The following is a 19,866-nucleotide window of genomic DNA, read 5'->3' on the forward strand; positions in this document are numbered from 1 at the left end:
CCAAGTCAGCTAATCGGCTTAGGGCTGAGTGGCAGCAACTGACAAATGTGCCTGTATCCAGAAGGCTAGTCAACCAACGACTGGTTCAAGCAGGCTATCGTGCCAGGCGTCCCCTGAGAAAGCCACGCCTGACCAGACAACACTGCCAGCGCCAATTGCAGTGGGCCAGAGAGCACCGTCAATGGCAGCCAGGACACTGGAATCATGTGATCTTCAGTGACGAGTCTAGATTTCTGGTCTATCGTCAAGATGGCCGCGTCCGAGTGCACAGACAAGTGCATGAAGCCTACAACAAAGATTGTATAGTGCCAAGAGTCCAAGCTGGAGGTGGTGGGGTGACCGTTTGGGCTGCTTTTCATGCATGGGGCAAAACTGACCTGGTTGTTCTGAATGGAAACCTGAACCAGTTCAAGTATAGGGCCATTCTGGAAGAAACATTGGTTCCATTTGCTCGTGCAGCCTTTCGAGGAAACTTTGTCTTCCAAGATGACAATGCACGGCCTCATCATGCTCGCATGATCCAACACTTTCTTGCTGACCATGGTGTAGAGCATATGGAGTGGCCTGCCATGTCCCCGGATATGAATCCGATAGAGAACTTGTGGGCAGAATTAACGCGTCAAATCGACCACTTGGACCAGCAGCCGACCTCTGTGCGTGAATTGCAGCAGGCTATTGTCACTGCATGGCAAGAGATTCCTGTCCAAACCTTGCCAAATCTCGTGAACAGCATGCCTCAATGTGTCCGTGCTCTCCTGAATGCTCGTGGGGGTTACACGAAGTACTGATCTGTAATTTTACTGTCGGCAATCCCAGTCGTAATTTAACTTTTGTTTTTGTTAAAAAAACAAGTACAAAAAGTTTTAATTAAAACAAAAGCCGCGTCGATGTTACACAATGCCTAGATGCAGCTGTGCCTATAACGTCGATGTTATAGGCACAGGACATTCCTATTGATTCGATTACTTGATGTTATTTTTGTGCAAAGTGAAAATATATCTCGGCAATTTCCCGTGTGTGGCGACGAATTTTTAATATATCTCGGCATTTTCCCGTCTGTTATTTCAGGCGGTGTATGACTGACCATGCCACGATTTAAAAATATATATATCTCGGCAATTTCCCGTGTGTGGCGACACGTGAACGAAGCTATGCTCCTCTCTCCACATTATTGTGACGACGTATAAATTAAATATTTCATCGTGACGATTGTCATCAAATGGACGAATTTTAAATATATCTCGGCATTTTCCCGTCTGTTATTTCAGGCGGTGTATGACTGACCATGCCGTGATTGTAAAAAAATATATCTCGGAAATTTCCCGTATGTGGCGACACGTGAATTAAGCTATGCTCCTCTCTCCACATTATTGTGACGACGTATAAATTAAATATTTCATCGTGACGATTGTCATCAAATGGACGAATTTTTAATATACAGTATCTCTGCATTTTCCCATCTCTTATTTCGGGCGGTGTATGACTGACCATGCCGCGATTTAAAAAAAAAAATCTCAATGGACTTGAAGTTACAGGCCTTTGAGAATTCATTTCGTTCTATAAAGGGCAACTTTCATCGGATTTTCTTCCCGTTTTTTTTCAACCGAGTCTAAAACTATGTTAGCGACTGTGAAAAATGAAATGGTATATCGAATTTGATTTGAAATAAAACTGTGTGAGAGAGGAAGACACCATGGGCCTACAAAACAGGCCTCAAAGCTATGCGAGTTAATAAAATGGTGGATATTTGTTTATATGAAGGCTCTCCCAGAATGGGTGGAGCTATGGTTCCCAGAATGGGTGGAGCTTTGAGGTTTTGTCTTCTCTGCAAGAACAAGAAGAAGAAGAAGAAGAACAACAACAACAACAACAGCAGAGGGCACTCTATGAGCAGCGTCTGCGACGCGGCTAAAAATTTGGCTAATGTGCAAAATAAAGAGATACTTCTGGAAAACGTACAGAAGTTTAACACAGTACTGTCCATGAATTGAGTTTGATATCAGTTTACATCACTTTCAAGGATCAATTTATTTGTTTTGAAATGGCAAATGTGGTTTTTGTTTCCTTTAAAGGTCACATTAACAAAATCTAGAATAATTTCAACATAATTCCAATGAACTTTTGGTTCTAAGACATCTTGAAAAGTAAGTTCACCCCCACAAAAAAAATATTCCATATTAAATGCCAAGTCTGTATGTTAAAAAGTGAGGTTCCCAACTTTTCCCAAAAAATGCACCTTACATTCACATTTCTCAGAAATCCGTCTAGTCCAACAGGCATATGAACGGTGTATCGTGGGTACAAAAATGTGTCCCAGCTAAGCAAATATTTAGCAGTTAACTTGAGAATTTTTTTAGACCAGTTTGACATTTTCATGCCAGAATTATTTGGAAGTTAAATACAAAAGAGGCTCTTGAATACCTTCGTAAAGAGGATCTTGAACCCTTTATCAACTTTATCAATGATTTCAACCCTGCCCTCAAACTTAATATGGGAGATTTCAGTTTCTTCTGTCACCTTTTTCAATATGATTACTTTATGCAGAGAGAACATAGTTTCCACCAATGTCAATTGCATTCTTATGGATTCACATAGGTACTTCAAAAATTCATCCTCCAACTCCTTCCACATCAAAATTCAATTTAAACCTGAAAAAGCCTTACCAATATGGCTACCATCATGGTCAGCCCACTGCACCTCACAGGGTTCTCAAGCTGCCATTTTGATTTGGCCGACTCAAACGTGCCTTGCCTTGGAAACACGATCGATTAATCATTACATAATTGAAGCATATCATCAAAATCTGTATTCGGAAATGCGGATTGGATCCTGTAGACTAAATAAATGTCGAAATCTGGAGTGAAATCTGACAAAATTTACAATATCTAGCGATTTTATAACCAAGTGTATATATTCCTTTATTTAAGTGAGGCTGTGATTCTCCTTCTGGGGTTATTTTTTCTATTTAACTTAATAATTTTTCACTTAATTCATACATCCATGGGATAGGATGTCAATCCACTGCATGCATTAGAGTAGAGAGGGGGTGAGGGCGAAGGTAGCGGCCGCCCAAAGTGGCACTTTTGGGGGGGCGGCACTTTTGGTCAGCCAAACATCGCCAACACTGCTCTGAGACGCATTTTGTGAATGAAACGTTTTTAGCAAATGAACACTTTTTTAGTAGGCGGAACTACTGTTAAACTCAATTCTGCAGTTTAAATTTTGAAAATCGGTTCAGATTATAGTAAGATGCGTATCGTTTGTAGAGCGTATCACATTTTAGTTTTTAACCATGTGCGGAAATGAAATAACGGTACGTACACCGCCCGGTGACATCCGGAGAGTTGTGTGAGGGTGGAGGGAAGAGTGGGAGGGGTAGGATGGATTAAGGGAGAGTTGTATGGGAGTGGAAAGAGGAGTCGGAGGGGTGGGTGGGGGAGGGGGGGGTTGGAGGAAGAGTTGTAGGAGGGTGGAGTGGTGGGTGTGTGGGTAGGAGGATGTCGGTCCCTGTAAGAGTCCCGACATGGTGGTGTTCATGCCTAAAATGCGATACACTCTACGAACTCTTAATCTGAACCGATTTTAAAAATTTAAACTGCAGAATTGATTTAACAGCAGTTCCAAATGCTAAACCAGAAAGCATCTGAAAATGCAAAACCCGTCCACATCCGCTTGTATTCAGACATATTCCTCTTCTTCTTTTTCCGTATGCTCAAAATAACGAAAACAGTTTAAAAGTACAAAATGAAAATTGATGATGTTCTGCAGCCTTGACCTTTGAGCTTTAGATCTAAAAAACCAACCTGCTTCGAGCTTTTGATTGGTGAACAAATTAATTGACCCAATATGCAAATTCTTCAAATTTCTTGTCAATATCATGAAAATTGATGATTTTATGTGACGCTGATCTTTGACCTTCTGACAAAATTATTATTTTGCCTTCTCATATTTAAATAATATAGCTTTGGTAAAAATTTGATGACAAAACTCAGATGGTAAAAAGGTTACAGCTCTGACACGAACACCACACCCACACACAGACACACAGACACACACACACACACGGGGACCACACCCACACACACACGCAAACACACACACACACACACACGCACGCACACACCATTCAAAGACGTAAGGGAAGTTACGAGGGGTGGCAATTTGACATCTCGCCCGAGCGTCATTTTTTTCCTTGATACGCCACTGTTCCACTGTACCTGCGATCTGTTTTAGAAATCCCTCTAGTAGTCTAGAGTCTAGATGATGGACCCAGATTGCGTATATCATATTCCCGTCAGGATACGATTCAGTGTTACCCGACAATGCCGGGTACTTTTGCTGTATTAATTTTAAAAAAACGATGTTTTGTCATTATTAGCCCCCGTTGGACTTAGTCCAAAACTGGGGCTTATGGATTTGGTCTCGTCTGTCCGTCCGTCCGCAACCATATCTCGGATATGTATGAACTGATTTTGTTCATACTTGGCACAAAGACAATACATGATGGTATACAAATGCACATCATTTTGTTGCGCGATGCAGTCAAAGATGGCAAACTGGCTGCAATTTTAGTTGCATAAACCCTGATGTTGAAAATGTCCTCAACCATTTCTCGGACATGGATTTACCGATCTTGTTCAAACTTGGCACACTGATAATGAATGACTGCTTACATAAGCACGTCATTTGCTTTCGAAATCGGATCCAAGATGGCTGACCGGCTGCGATTTGGTTACTTAAACATATTCCCAACCATTTCTTGAACATGCATGGTCCGATTTTGTTCAAATTTGGCACCAGCAAAGCACATGATGGCATGCACGTGCACTTCACTTTATTTTGTGGTCTGATCAAATATGGCTGACTGGTAGACTGGCGGCCATTTTAGTTGTAAAAAAAACCCAGATATTGAACATGTCCTCAACCATTTTTTGGACATACATTTACCGATCTTGTTCAAACTTTGCACACAGATAATGAATGACGGGTTACATATGCTCGTCATTTCTTTGTGAGATAGGGGAGAGGCAGGTTAGTTGATACAGTAGGTTAGTTGATACAGTAGGTTAGTTGATACAACCTTCCTCCTAGTCCTCAAAAATGAAACGTGTGTAAAGGCTGCCCTCTGTTGTTAGCTAGTTGCATTACATATCATTGATAAGTAGGTCAAGAAGTTACAGACAAAGAAAGAGTGTGATTCTCCAAAAAACCTGATTTTTGTCCTCCTGAGTAAAAACGCCAACAAAAGGTAAGATCGTTTATTGTGATAATACTACATAGATTTCACAGGAGTTCTCATTGGTTGATTATGCCTTATGAAAGTGGCTTTCAGCCTACGCTGCTTTGATTGCCAGGATAATACACATAAGCATGTGGGAAACATGTGTTGCAAAAAAACCCATGGATGGGTTAGATGACACAGTCTGAGTAGGTTAGTTGATACGCATATCAACTAACCCTACCGACCTGTATCAACTAACCCATTCATTATTTTTTACAAGACAATGCTGTAGCCATTTGTAACTGGGCTTCATACATCATAATATATGTAGGCCTAGATAGCCTACACAGTACATCTTTAGAATATAAGAGTTGTGTCCATCTGAGCTGTGAATCTTGTTCCTTTCCTGATATTTGATGCTTGCCGATTAATTTGTTTGGCAGATCTTTTTTTCTCTCTAACTTAACCTTTAGCCCTATTGTTAGATATACTTTACATTACCTATGTATACATAGCAGGTATACAACCGAATAAATAACTAGAGGTTCCAGGGAACCTGAACTCAACTGGTCTATATCAATATGGTTAGAATATGCATAATAGAACCACAAACTATATAGTTTATATGTGCTAAAGAGGTACAGCAACGTTGAAGGTATCTCATGTTTAAACAGGAAACTAGAAAAAATTGAGTTTTAAGTGAGGCATGAAAAGTAAAACTACAATTACTTTTCTCAGATTTCAGACTTGAATTTATTATATGTGTTGAGGTTTGTTACATACTGTCTACACACCAAGTTTCAGCCTTCTAGCTACATTAGGAAGTACCAGATTGACAAAAAATGATTTTTCAATATGGCCGCCCTGCCGCGACCATTTTTGTTCGTGCAACGCCCAAATGCAATCCCAAACTAGTTTATGTCTTAAAAATGCTGCATAACAAGTTTCATCAAATTTAATCAATATTTGTGACTTTTAGAGCATAGACGTCGAATTGTTTACAGACAACAGACAGACAGACAGACGGCAGACAGACGACGGACACTGGGTGTCGACAAAAACTCAGCTGGACATAGTCCAGTTGAGTTAACAAACAAACAGCTTTAATTAACAGTGCTTATTGACTCTGAAAATACCATTAGTACAAATATTATACAGAAATGATGGTATGTAGCCTAGTTTGATGTGTATCTGTAATTATGTGCATGCTAATTTGTTACCATTGGCAGAAATACCATGTAAATCGATGTATCATCTAACTCATTCACGCCTACCAAGGTGTATCAACTAACCCACTTGGTCAGGTCAGATGATACGTTTGACAAACAGTTTTTTTGTGAGCCACCATTCCAAGTTTTATAATGCAGCGGATCTGGCATGCTTCACAGATATGTACAAGACCCTGCTATTTATTTTGGACAATTCATGAATCCTGTCGAGCTAACAGTCTTCATTATAGGGCAACATAACTGAAAAGTGCATCAACTAACCTGCCTCTCCCCTACGATCCAAGATGGCCGACTGGCAGCCATTTTGTTACTTAAACATGTCTCCAACCATTTATTGAACATACATTGTCCGATTTTGTTCAAACCTCGTGCAAAGACAATACATGAGAGTATGCATATGTGGAAGATTTTGTTTTCAAATCTGACCAAATATGACAGACTGATGGCTGACTGACTGCAAAATTACTAAAATTACTTGGGCTATGACATTTCACGTTTTTTTCTTCTTGTTATATTTAAAATACTGAACATTTTGGGCACCATTGAGAACACCGAGGCTGAAGCGAAAACGAAAAACCTCACTTGTAGCAGTTGTAGTTGTACTCATTGTAGCTTCCAAGAGATGGCAGCATGCTGAAGGCAATAAAGTTAGAAAAAATGACTTGTGTCCCGGCATCCAGCCAAACCTGTTGGGAAACACACCCACAGAGGGCAAGATCCATTTTACTCATCGACGACAAAATGGCGATACATGTAAAGGACGAGATCCCCCCAAAACAACCAACAAGGTTGGAAGGAATGACAAGGTAGGATGATACCACAATACAACACCACAATCATTTTATGGAATGCCATCACGACATATTTGCATGACATACCCCTACATTTTAAGCTTAAACATGCTTACCTCACACACATCCAAATGTCCTCTTAACATAAGGCGCACCTGTGAACAACACCAGCATTTTGCGAAGAAACATGGAGTTTATCTATCTATAATTCCAGTAATCTCTGTGTGTGTGTCTGTGTGTGTGTCTGTGTGTGTGTATGCGACCGCTGTTTCTCGACAACTACCGGTCCGATATACATGTAAAGGACGAGATCCCCCCAAAACAACCAACAAGGTTGGAAGGAATGACAAGGTAGGATGATACCACAATACAACACCACAATCATTTTATGGAATGCCATCACGACATATTTGCATGACATACCCCTACATTTTAAGCTTAAACATGCTTACCTCACACACATCCAAATGTCCTCTTAACATAAGGCGCACCTGTGAACAACACCAGCATTTTGCGAAGAAACATGGAGTTTATCTATCTATAATTCCAGTAATCTCTGTGTGTGTGTCTGTGTGTGTGTCTGTGTGTGTGTATGCGACCGCTGTTTCTCGACAACTACCGGTCCGATATACTTGAAACTTGCCAGGTATATTGCTGGGGACCCGAGGATGTGCCTTTTCAAGGTTTTAAATTAATCGGAGAAGTAGTTACCGAGCTATGGCGATTTCTTTACCAAACTCCGCAAGCCGTTCGGTTTGGACCAAACCATTGCATGTAAATAGAGGGGGGGGGGGGGGGGGGATTGTCACCGTACTCGCAAGCCGTTCGCTTTGGACCAAACCATTCCATGTAAATAGAGGGGGGGGGATTGTCACCGTACTCGCAAGCCGTTCGCTTTGGACCAAACCATTTCATGTAAATAGAGGGGGGGGATTGTCACCGTACTCGCAAGCCGTCCGCTTTGGCTTTGCGAATGGACCAAACCATTTCATGTAAATAGAGGGGGGGGGATATAATTTTAGATATATAGATAGTACGGGCATGCCCTAGTAAATGACAATGCCAACATCCAAAATTTTCAGCCACTCATAATGTTCAACTGTCTGTGTCAAAAATTCACGAAACACAATGTCACTTCTTTCCTTTTTTCTTTTTTTTCCTTATCTATCTATAATTCCAGTAATCTCTGTGTGTGTGTCTGTGTGTGTGTCTGTGTGTGTGTATGCGACCGCTGTTTCTCGACAACTACCGGTCCGATATACTTGAAACTTGCCAGGTATATTGCTGGGGACCCGAGGATGTGCCTTTTCAAGGTTTTAAATTAATCGGAGAAGTAGTTACCGAGCTATGGCGATTTCTTTACCAAACTCCGCAAGCCGTTCGCTTTGGACCAAACCATTGCATGTAAATAGAGGGGGGGGATTGTCACCGTACTCGCGAGCCGTTCGCTTTGGACCAAACCATTCCATGTAAATAGAGGGGGGGGGGGGGGATTGTCACCGTACTCGCAAGCCGTTCGCTTTGGACCAAACCATTTCATGTAAATAGAGGGGGGGGGGGGGGGATTGTCACCGTACTCGCAAGCCGTCCGCTTTGGCTTTGCGAATGGACCAAACCATTTCATGTAAATAGAGGGGGGGGGGGGATATAATTTTAGATATATATATAGTACGGGCATGCCCTAGTAAATGACAATGCCAACATCCAAAATTTTCAGCCACTCATAATGTTCAACTGTCTGTGTCAAAAATTCACGAAACACAATGTCACTTCTTTCCTTTTTTCTTTTTTTTCCTTATCTATCTATAATTCCAGCAATCTCTGTGTGTATGTTTGTATGTTTGTATGTTTGTATGTTTGTATGTTTGTATGTTTGTATGTATGTTTGTCTGTGACCGCTGTTTCTCGACAACTACCGGTCCGATATACTTGAAACTTGCCAGGTATATTGCTGGGGACCCGAGGATGTGCCTTTTCAAGGTTTTAAATTAATCGCAGAAGTAGTTACCGAGCTATGTCCAAAAAACGATTCAACCAATCAGAGAGCAGCGAGCTATCACGTGTGCCGAACGTGGCGAACAGACTCTGCCTCGGATGGCACATTTGAGAGCGTATTCATTTATTTCCCGTTGGAAAACTATGTTGCCGTTAAACTATGTTTTAAAACTAATTAAAACTAATTTGCGATTCATCGTAACTGCGATTTGCGACCTTCCGGACAGTGAAGACTGCACTTCCGGCAGCCAATCACAGAACGCGTTATTGCGTAGGCGTGGCCGATGTGAGAGCGAGCCGAGCCCAGCGCGTGCGCCATTACGGTTCGTAATTCGATTTCTTCCGGAGAAAATAATAATTTCTCGATTTCTTATGCGCATTATTTCTCCCAATTCAGTCAGAGCGAAGGGCGGAAGCGAAGAGCGTTGTTTTTTTTGTTTACGGGCGTACGGGCGGGGTAGAGCGTACGGGTAGCGTTTTTTGTTTTTTTTGGCAAGGAACGGGCACCCACGTACGGGTAAACTATGTTTTAAAACTAATTAAAACTAATTTGCGATTCTTTCGCTTTGCGATGCGATTTGCGATTGCGTTAAACTCGCTCGGGCGTTAAACTATGTTTTAAAACTAATTAAAACTAATTTGCGATTCATTCGCTTTCCTGCGCATTTGTGCACGCGATGGCGATTTCTTTACCAAACTCCGCAAGCCGTTAGCTTTGGACCAAACCATTTCATGTAAATAGAGGGGGGGGATTGTCACCGTACTCGCAAGCCGTTCGCTTTGGACCAAACCATTTCATGTAAATAGAGGGGGGGGGGGATTGTCACCGTACTCGCAAGCCGTTCGCTTTGGACCAAACCATTTCATGTAAATAGAGGGGGGGGGGGGGGGGGATTGTCACCGTACTCGCAAGCCGTTCGCTTTGGACCAAACCATTGCATGTAAATAGAGGGGGGGGGATATACTTTTAGATATATATATAGTACGGGCATGCCCTAGTCTATCTATAATTCCAGTAATCTCTGTGTGTGTGTGTGTCTGTGTGTGTGTATGCGACCGCTGTTTCTCGACAACCACGGGTCCGATATACTTGAAACTTGCCAGGTATATTGCTGGGGACCCGAGGATGTGCCTTTTCAAGGTTTTAAATTAATCGGACAAGTAGTTACCGAGCTATGGCGATTTCTTTACCAAACTCCGCAAGCCGTTCGCTTTGGACCAAACCATTTCATGTAAATAGAGGGGGGGGATTGTCACCGTACTCGCAAGCCGTTCGCTTTGGACCAAACCATTCCATGTAAATAGAGGGGGGGGGGTTGTCACCGTACTCGCAAGCCGTTCGCTTTGGACCAAACCATTTCATGTAAATAGAGGGGGGGGGGGGGGATTGTCACCGTACTCGCAAGCCGTTCGCTTTGGCTTTGCGAATGGACCAAACCATTTCATGTAAATAGAGGGGGGGGGATATAATTTTAGATATATATATAGTACGGGCATGCCCTAGTTTAACTACAAATAAAAACAATACCATTGACCACCTTGCAGTTTGCTTTTGACACCAATGATGCCCAAAAAATATGAATAGCAGTAAAACCCAATCTTAATTGAAAGTTCATTCCAAGTTAACTATGAAATGCATACTGTTCACATGTCCAGCCGATTAGGAGGCCTTCTGAGAGCGCGAAGTGCGATGGAGCACACCCTATTCTGATGGTGCCACAAACTTTTGAAATTCTGTACTCGTGAATGACGGGCAGATGGGGTCCGACGCGAGAGTCGTGAGTAATCCATTTGTTGCAAATGTGGTCCTTAGTTTTTTTTTTTTTGGTTTTTTTTTTGGATACTGAATCGAGGCTCGTGAAAGAGCTAACATTTATTTCACAAACAAATCAACCAGACAAACAAAATATATAAAAAGAGGGAGCGGAAGACAAGATGGGGAAAGAAGGGAAAGCACACAAACACAACATTTGAGAGCAGGGAGATGTGTGGAAGGGAGAGGGCTTGGGGGAGGAGGCGTGGGAAGGTGGGGGGGGGGGGGGGGGGGGAGGGAGGGAGAAGTATAAAACACAAGGACACCAAGGACTTCCAGGACAGAAGTTGGTATTTCAAAAGAGTGGAATTGGGGTGAAATTAGCGGAGGTAGAAAAGATCAAGGTTTTGGATGGGGGAAGATAAGAGATGGTGGTGAACAGCTGTTTTAAAGACCTGGAGGGTGGAGTGGGATTGAAGAGAGCGAGGGAGTTTGTTCCAGAGGCGGGAGAAAAGAGGAATGAAGGAGTGAAGGTGAGCAGTGAGTCTTGATTTTGGCAGTTTAACCATAAGAGGGTTGCAGGCAGATCTTGTGCGATCTGTAGGAATATTTGCGGGACAGAGCCCAGAGAGAGCTGGGGGGGAGGGGGGCAAGGCCAGAGAGGAGTCGGTAGAAGACGGAAAGACCAGCAACCTGCCTGCGGTGAGTGAGTGAGAGGCCCTTGGAGTTAGCTTCATCGCGGGAGATTCCAATGATTCTGAATGCTTTGGTTTCAACAGCGTGAAGACGAGCTAGGTGTGAGGCAGGAGCACCAGCCCAGAGGGGAGAGCAGTATTCCATTGAGCTGTGGATGAAAGCCTTGTATGTGGTGAGGAGCTCAGGTGTGCCAAGGAAGGACTTCGCACGATGGAGGATGCCCAGTCGTCGACTGGCTTTGGAGGCCAGATTTGAAATGTGGTTTTCCCAGGAAAGATCATGGCAGATATTGAGACCCAAAAGCTTGAGTGACAGAACTTCTTGGAGAGGATTATTCAGAAAGTGGATGGGAGGGTTGTCCAGTCGGTCTTTTCGGAGAGACATCGTAAGAGTGTGAGATTTGTCAGGATTGAAAGACATGTTCCACTTGTTTGCCCAGTCTGTGATTTTGTCCAGGTCTGCAGAGAGTGAGGAGGCTGCAGACTGCCGATCTGAGGGATGAAGAATGGAGCAACAGAGAGTAGAGTCATCAGCAAAGATATAGAGAGGATTTTCAAGAGAGTCAGAGAGATCATTGATGAAGACCAGAAAAAGCACAGGGCCCAGAACATTGCCTTGGGGAACTCCAGCCTGAAGAGGAAGAGGAGATGAGAGAAACCCATTCAGGGCCACACGTTGACTACGACTAGAGAAGAAGTCCGCCAGCCATGCGTGGAGATTTCCATGGATACCAAAAGAGGAGAGTTTGGTGAGCAGAGCGGGGTGCCAGACCGTATCGAAGGCACGTGATATGTCAAGGGAGACTGCTCTAATTTCCTGTTTGGCATTGAGGACCTCCATCCATTGTTGAGAAAGCAGAAGCAGCATGTCCAGAGTAGAGTGACCAGGTCGGAAACCAAATTGATGATCAGAGATCAAGCCATTGGGGAAGAGGAAAGATTTCATATCTGAAGCAATGATCATGACTTTGCTGATAATTGGGAGAAGGCTGATTGGTCTGTAGTCGCTGGGATCTGTTTTTGCACCTTTTTGTGCAAAGTGGTGATGTTGGCAGATTTCCAAGCAGATGGAAGATGACCTTCAGCAAAAGAGAGGGTGAAGAGAACAGAGAGAGGGAGTGAAAGAGTGGAAGAACAGGATTTTAGGACCCGTGGGCTGATGCCGTCAGGTCCAGTTGCAGAATCACAGTCGAGGGTTGACAAAAACTTTCCCACCTTGTCAGGAGGAAAGGACACAGAGTCCAGGAGCAGCTGGGTACGACTGGGTACGGTGGGTACAGAGAGGGATGGGTTTGGGACACAAGATTTAGAGGCAAACACAGAGTTGAGGCTTCCGGGTCATTCGCCTAGCAGGCTGAGCTGAGTCGGTCGTCCTGTGTATTTGATTGATTCTGTTGGATTTAGCGTGTGCTGTCGTGTTGTGCTTTTGTGATTGTGATGGATCCCTGTTTCGTTTCCTGGCTTATGGCGGTGTGTCTGCCCGTGAGATTTGCAGTACTTTTGTTTTTACTCGCCACCAAGTTGAAAATTTCGAACTGTAAGTACCCGCCATGTTTTTTCGTTGAGCCTCACGCAGCCCCGGTGTGTGCCTCTCAACAAGACAGTTCTTTTCCCTGTCTCGCCCCATCGCACGTCCCATCGCCCACCCCATCGCTTGTCCCATCGCCCGGCCCATCTCCCAGCCCATCGCATGCCCCATCGCACGCCCCATCGCCCGGCCCATCGCACGCCCTACATCTGCACGCACCATTGCATGTACCGAGCTCGACTATCCGCTCTAACTCCTCTATCCCGAGGCCTATTCGCTACACTCGGCAAAAACTTTTGTCTTTAAACAACACCACTCGATTGACTCCTGGACTCGTGTCAGGCCTCAGAGAACTTGAAATCGGCGTTGGTCTCCCGAGAAAACGCGCAAAGCGAGGCGGGAGGAGAAAGCAAAGAAAAATACCGATTGTGATTTCTCATCGCGCCCAGCGACGGTCCGACCCACATTTTAATAATTCCTGCGAAAACGTGTCCCCTGTCAACTTCAATAACCTCATCTATCCCTGCAGAACATACACAGCACCAAAACAACACCGTTCTGACCTGTATATCACCTTATTCAATGCTCAGTCTGTAAGTAGTCCTGACAAGCGAACCGAAATTACCTCTTTTATTCAAGATAATGATATTGACGTGCTTTTTCTGACCGAAACTTGGCTCTGACCCAGTGGCGACGAAGCGAGGTGTGCTGATCTCACCCCACCTGGATACACCCTGCAGTCATTTCCTCGCTCCTCTAGGGGTGGGGGCGTGGCTGTTATTTACAGAGACAACTTCTCTCCCTTTGTCTCCTTCACCACGACTTTTTCGTTCGACCATTCATCCTACGAGCTAGCCCATGTCACCTTCACTCTGTCAGAAAACACTCTTCATTTCTTCTGCCTCTACCGACCTCCACCTAACCGGAAAAACAAGCTTACTGACTCTATGTTCGTGACTCAGCTTCCTAATCTGCTCGACCACTGCAATACTCTTCCTGGTTTCATCTTGATTCTTCGAGATTTCAACGTCCACTACGACCAACCACAACATCCTCTCACTTCAAAGATCATTGACCTCTTTTCTACTTTTAGTCTGTCTCAGTCTGTCTCCCAACCTACACTTGTTAAAGGACACATCCTGGATTGGTTAGTGCACAGATGCGATGATCAGTTGGTGCAGTCCACGCCAGTGACCTGTGCTATCACCTCGGACCACTTCTGTGTCACCAGCCACCTGAGTATTGCTGTTCCTCGTCTTCAGCCCACCTTCATCACTGCCCGCAACATTCGTGCCATCGACCGTTCCGCCTTTAAAGAGGACCTTCACACCCGTCTCTCTGGCCGTTCCTATGTCACTGCAGAAGACCTCGACTGTTGCCTCCGCACAGCGTTGGACTGTCATGCTCCAGCGACACGGCGCGCCGTTCCCAGACGCAGGAGTACTCCGTGGTTCAGCGCAGTCAGTGACGAAGTCAGGGCTGCCGAAAAGGAACGACGACGTGCCAAGAGACAGTGGCTGAAGACTGGCCTCAGTCCATTAACAGTTGTATAACATAGCTAAAAGACTCGTCATAAAAATCATTCTGAAAGCAAAAACGTCATATATTTCTGATCGGATTACTAGGAGCTCCTCCTGCAAGCAACTGTTCAGCACTACCAACCGCCTGCTTGCCACCAAAAATAAATCCGTTCCTCCCACTGTATTTCCTCAAAACGAACGACCCCAATGCTTCCTGCATTTCTTTCACAATAAAATTCAGTCAATAAGAAACAATCTTGACAAGCAGTCACTCCTTTCCTTCGATGATGCTGAACACTGCTTTCATGGACGACCTCTTAGTTCGTTTACTCCTGTTACTGAGGAAATTGTCAAATGTACAATCCTCAAGTCAAACACAAAAACATGTCATCTTGACCGCCTTCCCACCGATTTGTTAATTGAGTGTTTGGACACCCTCCTCCCATTTATTACTGCAGTTATCAATGATTCTCTGACTATGGGTTCATTTCCGCTTCTCTTTAAACAAGCTCTTGTTAAACCACTTCTTAAAAAGCCCACCCTAGACCTTAACGACATGAAAAATTACCGTCCTATCTCCAACCTGTCTTTCCTGTCAAAGATCACAGAAAGAATTGTGCTATCATAGATGAATGACCATCTAGTTTCAAATAATCTTTTCAATTCTCGCCAGTCAGCATATAGACCAGGCCATAGCACCGAGACCGCTCTCCTAAGAATAACCAATGATCTTCTGACCTCTCTTGACTGTGGTAAGGTTTCCGTTCTTGCTCTTTTGGACTTGTCTGCCGCCTTTGACACGATTGACCATAGTGTCTTAATTCGTCGTCTTGAAATCACATTTGGTATAACTGGTACTCCACTTTCTTGGCTGATGTCCTATCTTACTGATAGAGTGCAAACAGTTGTTGTCAATGGCCAGAAATCAGCCCCTTCTCCGCTTTCCTTTGGCGTTCCCCAGGGCTCAGTCCTGGGACCTATCCTCTTTCTTTTGTACACTCAGCCTCTATTTGATATTGTTGCCAGACATTCAGTTGATCACCACGCCTTTGCAGATGACAATCAGCTGCACAAAGGATGCACGATTCAACAAATCGTGCCCACTGTTGAAGTGTTAGAAGGCTGTATTGCCGACATGAAGGCGTGGATGACCCAAAACAAAGTTCAGCTGAACGATGCTAAAACAGAGTCTATGATTGTAAGATCGCACAGATGTCCTCTACAATGTTCACTTCCTACCACTATTCATGTTGGTGAAACCGATATAAACTTTGTTTCGTCGGCCAAGAACCTTGGTGTGGTTTTCGACTGTAACATGACATTTTCCAAGCAAGTACTTCAAACTTGCAAATCAGCATACTTTCAGCTGCGAAAGATCGCATCCATTCGCCACTTTCTTACTCCTCAAGCTGCTCTAACTCTGGTCTGTGCCCTTGTCCTCTCAAGGCTAGACTATTGTAATTCTTTGTATGCTGGCTGCCCTCGGTTTCTCTTGGATAAGTTACAAAAGGTTCAAAACTCTGCCGCTCGTCTTGTCTGTAAGGCGAAGAAGTCTGACCATGTTACTCCGCTTCTTGTATCTTTACACTGGCTGCCTGTCTCTGCTCGTGTGCAAAACAAAATTTGCACACTATGTTATAAATCATTGTGTGGAACGGGACCTCACTATCTCTCCGATTTGCTCACTCTCTATAAACCTCGGCGACGGCTTCGTTCAAGCGACGACTCTATGACCTTAGAGCCGCCGCGCACCAGCACCAAGTCATTTGGCGAGAAATCCTTTTCGTTTGCTGCACCTCTGCTCTGCAATGACTCTGTTCATTTCCTCTGTTCGACATGTTGACTCTCTTCCTGCCTTTAAAACCTCCCTCAAAACCTATCTGTTTCACAAGTCTTTCAAAGTCTAAGTCCTGTTTTCCCTTTGGTTTGAGGTGGGACAGAGATCGAGGGTATGTCTGTGTACATGTGCGGGGGAGGGAGGGGAGGAGGAGGGGGAGTACACATCTGTGGGTTTTGAATGGGGAGGGAGAGGAATAGGGCAAGAGTGAAGGTGTGTCTGTGTGTGTGTATGTTTGTGTGTGTGTGTGCGGTGTGTGTGTGTTCGCATGATAATGTAAAGCGCCATGAGGGTAGTTTACTCTGCTTGATGTGGCTATATAAGACTCCTTTATTATTATTATTATTCAGCTTTTTCACGTGCGGAGTCAGCCGTGTGGCCATTTGAGGTGAGGGAGGGGATGGAGGGGGAACAAACACCAGAAACAGATTTGACCAGACGCCACCAGGATTTGGAAGAGGGAGACAGATAAGAGAGTTCGGTCCTGAGAACGGAGAGATATTGTTTCCTGGCTCTCTTGAGGGTGGACACACACTTGTTTCAGGCTTTGTGAAACGAAATGAGATTTCCTTCCGTTGGATTTGCTTTCCAGGAGACGAAAGCAAGTTGTTTCTGGGCAACAGCCTCACCACAAGATTCCGTGTACCATGGATGGGAGGAAGGGTATGACAACTGAAGACGAGATGGGATAAATCTGTGCATGAGAGAGAGCAATTTACTTTGGAAGAATTCCCAGGATGGGTTGATGTCAGAGGCGGTAGAGATGGGAGACCAGTCCAGATGATTGATGGCTGCTTGAAGACAGTGCCAGTTGGCCTGAGTGAAATGCCAGACTCGTCGACGCTGAGGAGGCTCTCTGAGAATGGTCAGAGAGATGTCCACTTTAACAAGCACATGATCAGAAGAGCCGATTGGAGCAGAAGAAGAGCAGCAGACATTTTCAGGGAAGTTAGTCATAACCAAGTCCAGAAGTGAAGATGCTCTGTTGACTGAGATCCGGGCCGGGAAATTGACAGATTGTGTCAGTCCCAGTGAGTCACAGAAGTCCTTTGCTGAAGAGCCATGGCTGGCGAGAGAGGTACCCACACCCAGCCAACCGGCATGGTGACAGTTGAAATCACCACATATAAGGAAGAGAGAGTTGGGATGCGTAGATAGAAGTTGGTCCATATTATCAGACAGCGAGATGTAGATGGAGTCATCACTGTTTGGTGGACGGTACAACACACATATGAACAAAAGGTGGGAGCGAAGGGGAAGCTGTAGCCAAAGGTATTCCTGGGGGAGAGGTGGAGAGAGGGCAGTGCAGGGCGAGTGAGGAAGAGAGTTTTTTTTATAAAGATAACAACCCCACCTCCAGGACGAGGCTCAGGTCTATCATACCGGAGGAGGGGGTAACCTGGGAGAGATACCAAGGAATCAGAGACATCATGAAGGAGGAAAGTTTCTGTTAAGCAGATCACGTCTGGTTTGTCAGAAGCAACCTGTATGGAGAGATCAGTCAAGTTTGAGCGAAGGCCCCGGATGTTTGAGGTCCATACTGTTAAAGAAGAGGAAGGGGGAGCATCGGATACAGAACAGGGGGGGGGGGGGGGAGCGGTAGGGTAAGATGTGGAAGAGGAGGAAGCGGTAGGGAGAGCTGTTGAAGGTGTGTCAGAGATTTCAGAATAGCTTGGAGAAAGGGAAGAATGAGGCGGACAAAAGGTTTGATGGTGATTGGGTGAGGTGCATTGAGGTGTTATTTGTGGAGGAGGAAGAGTGAGGCAGAAGGTTGAGGGAGATGAAGGTGAAAGTTGTAAGGGGGAAGAAGCGGGGAGGACGCTTTGAGGAGGAGGGGTGAGAGGGTAGTCTAGGAGGGGAGGAGCGAGGGAGAGTCTTGGAGGGGAGGGGTGTGGGGGGAGTTTAGGAGGGAAGGGGCAAGGGGGGAGATTTGAAAGGGATGGGTGATGGGGAAGATTTGGAGGGGAGGGGCAAGGGGGAATATTTGAAAGAGATGGGTGATGGGGATGATTTGGAGGGGAGGGGCAAGGGGGTAGATTTAGAGGGGAGGGGTGATGGGGAAGTTTTGGAGGGGAAGGGCGATGGGGAAGTTTTGGAGGGAAGGGGTGATGGGGAAGATTTGGAGGGGAGGGGCAAGGGGGAAGATTTGAAAAGGATGGGTGATGGGGAAGATTTGGAGGGGAGGGGCAAGGGGGAATATTTGAAAGAGATGGGTGATGGGGAAGATTTGGGGGGGGAGGAGTGATGGGGAAGATTTGGAGGGAAGGGGTGATGGGGAAGTTTTGGAGGGAAGGGGTGATGGGGAAGATTTGGAGGGGAGGGGTGAGATTGGATTTTGAAAAGTGTACGATTTATGGGATACGAACATTTATTTCAAAATGAGTTTCTTGAGACATTCGATGGTTGCTTCGGATGAGGTTGTTGGCATGGGGTGCACGTCCATCTACTTAGAATAAGCATCTTACTATAATTCACCAAATGTCTGTCTGTCTGTCTGTCCGTTTGTTCCCAGATACCGCAAAAACGGCTGAACCGATCGCAACTATATTTTGGGTGGGAAATCCTGGGACGCCCTGGAGTAAAATACGCTATATTGTTTTTCCAATTTTTTTCCAATTTTCCAATTTTCCAGTTTTTCCAAACACGATGGAATAATATTTACTGATATGAACAGTGATATGGCTTTTATTGAAATTCTACAAATACTATTTCGATTTTGATGATTTGCGTGTGATATTATTTAACAGATGTTTATATAAATCGTTTAAAATTAAAAAGTCTTCAATTTCTGATATTTTGCCTTTTAATTTGGGCCTCCCAATTGAAGCCTCGCCCATAGGGCAGGTACCGTTGCTAGTCAATATAATGATCAGGAACATTTGCCCAAAAATGGCCCAGCAAAGTCAATGTCGTTACGTGCTCCTCCCCAAACCCCGGTCACGGTGTACCTCCGAGCCCCGAGAGGAGTCACGGCAGAAAGATGTGTTATTCTGTATGTCCAAGATCAATGGTGAAACCACACCAATTGTTACCAACAAACAAGTGTTGTATTAAAGTCACACAAGAATAACAGTACAATAACAATATTAATCAATTGTACAACCAATATATATTTCCTACGATGGTACCATCATTTTCGTACAATATAACTCACTGTGCTCCAAGTGAGCGAAAAGAACATCCCCAATGTCTCTTTCCCAGCTTCAAACCAAAGTTGATCCACGCTCCGGGGATCATCAGAACGATGTCGAATGAAGACCAGAATCCCGCTCGGTTGACAGTCACACTGCCAAAGAT

General features: G+C 44.6%; 1 protein-coding gene across 5 annotated transcripts in view; it reads right to left on the minus strand.

Moving 5' to 3' along the window:
* LOC137425542 (sodium- and chloride-dependent taurine transporter) overlaps positions 1-19,866 on the minus strand; it is a 340,062-nt gene that overhangs the window by 176,085 nt on the left and 144,111 nt on the right. For all 5 annotated transcript variants that reach the window (XM_078776784.1, XM_068114081.2, XM_078776782.1 and 2 more), the window contains exon 6: positions 7,033-7,136. In XM_078776784.1, coding sequence (XP_078632910.1) covers positions 7,033-7,136 — 104 coding nt within the window. The remainder of the gene's footprint in view (positions 1-7,032; positions 7,137-19,866) is intronic.

Source organism: Myxine glutinosa, chromosome 4 (genome assembly GCF_964187855.1).
Source record: "Myxine glutinosa chromosome 4, kmMyxGlut1.1, whole genome shotgun sequence".
In the NCBI taxonomy this organism is placed as follows: domain Eukaryota; kingdom Metazoa; phylum Chordata; class Myxini; order Myxiniformes; family Myxinidae; genus Myxine; species Myxine glutinosa.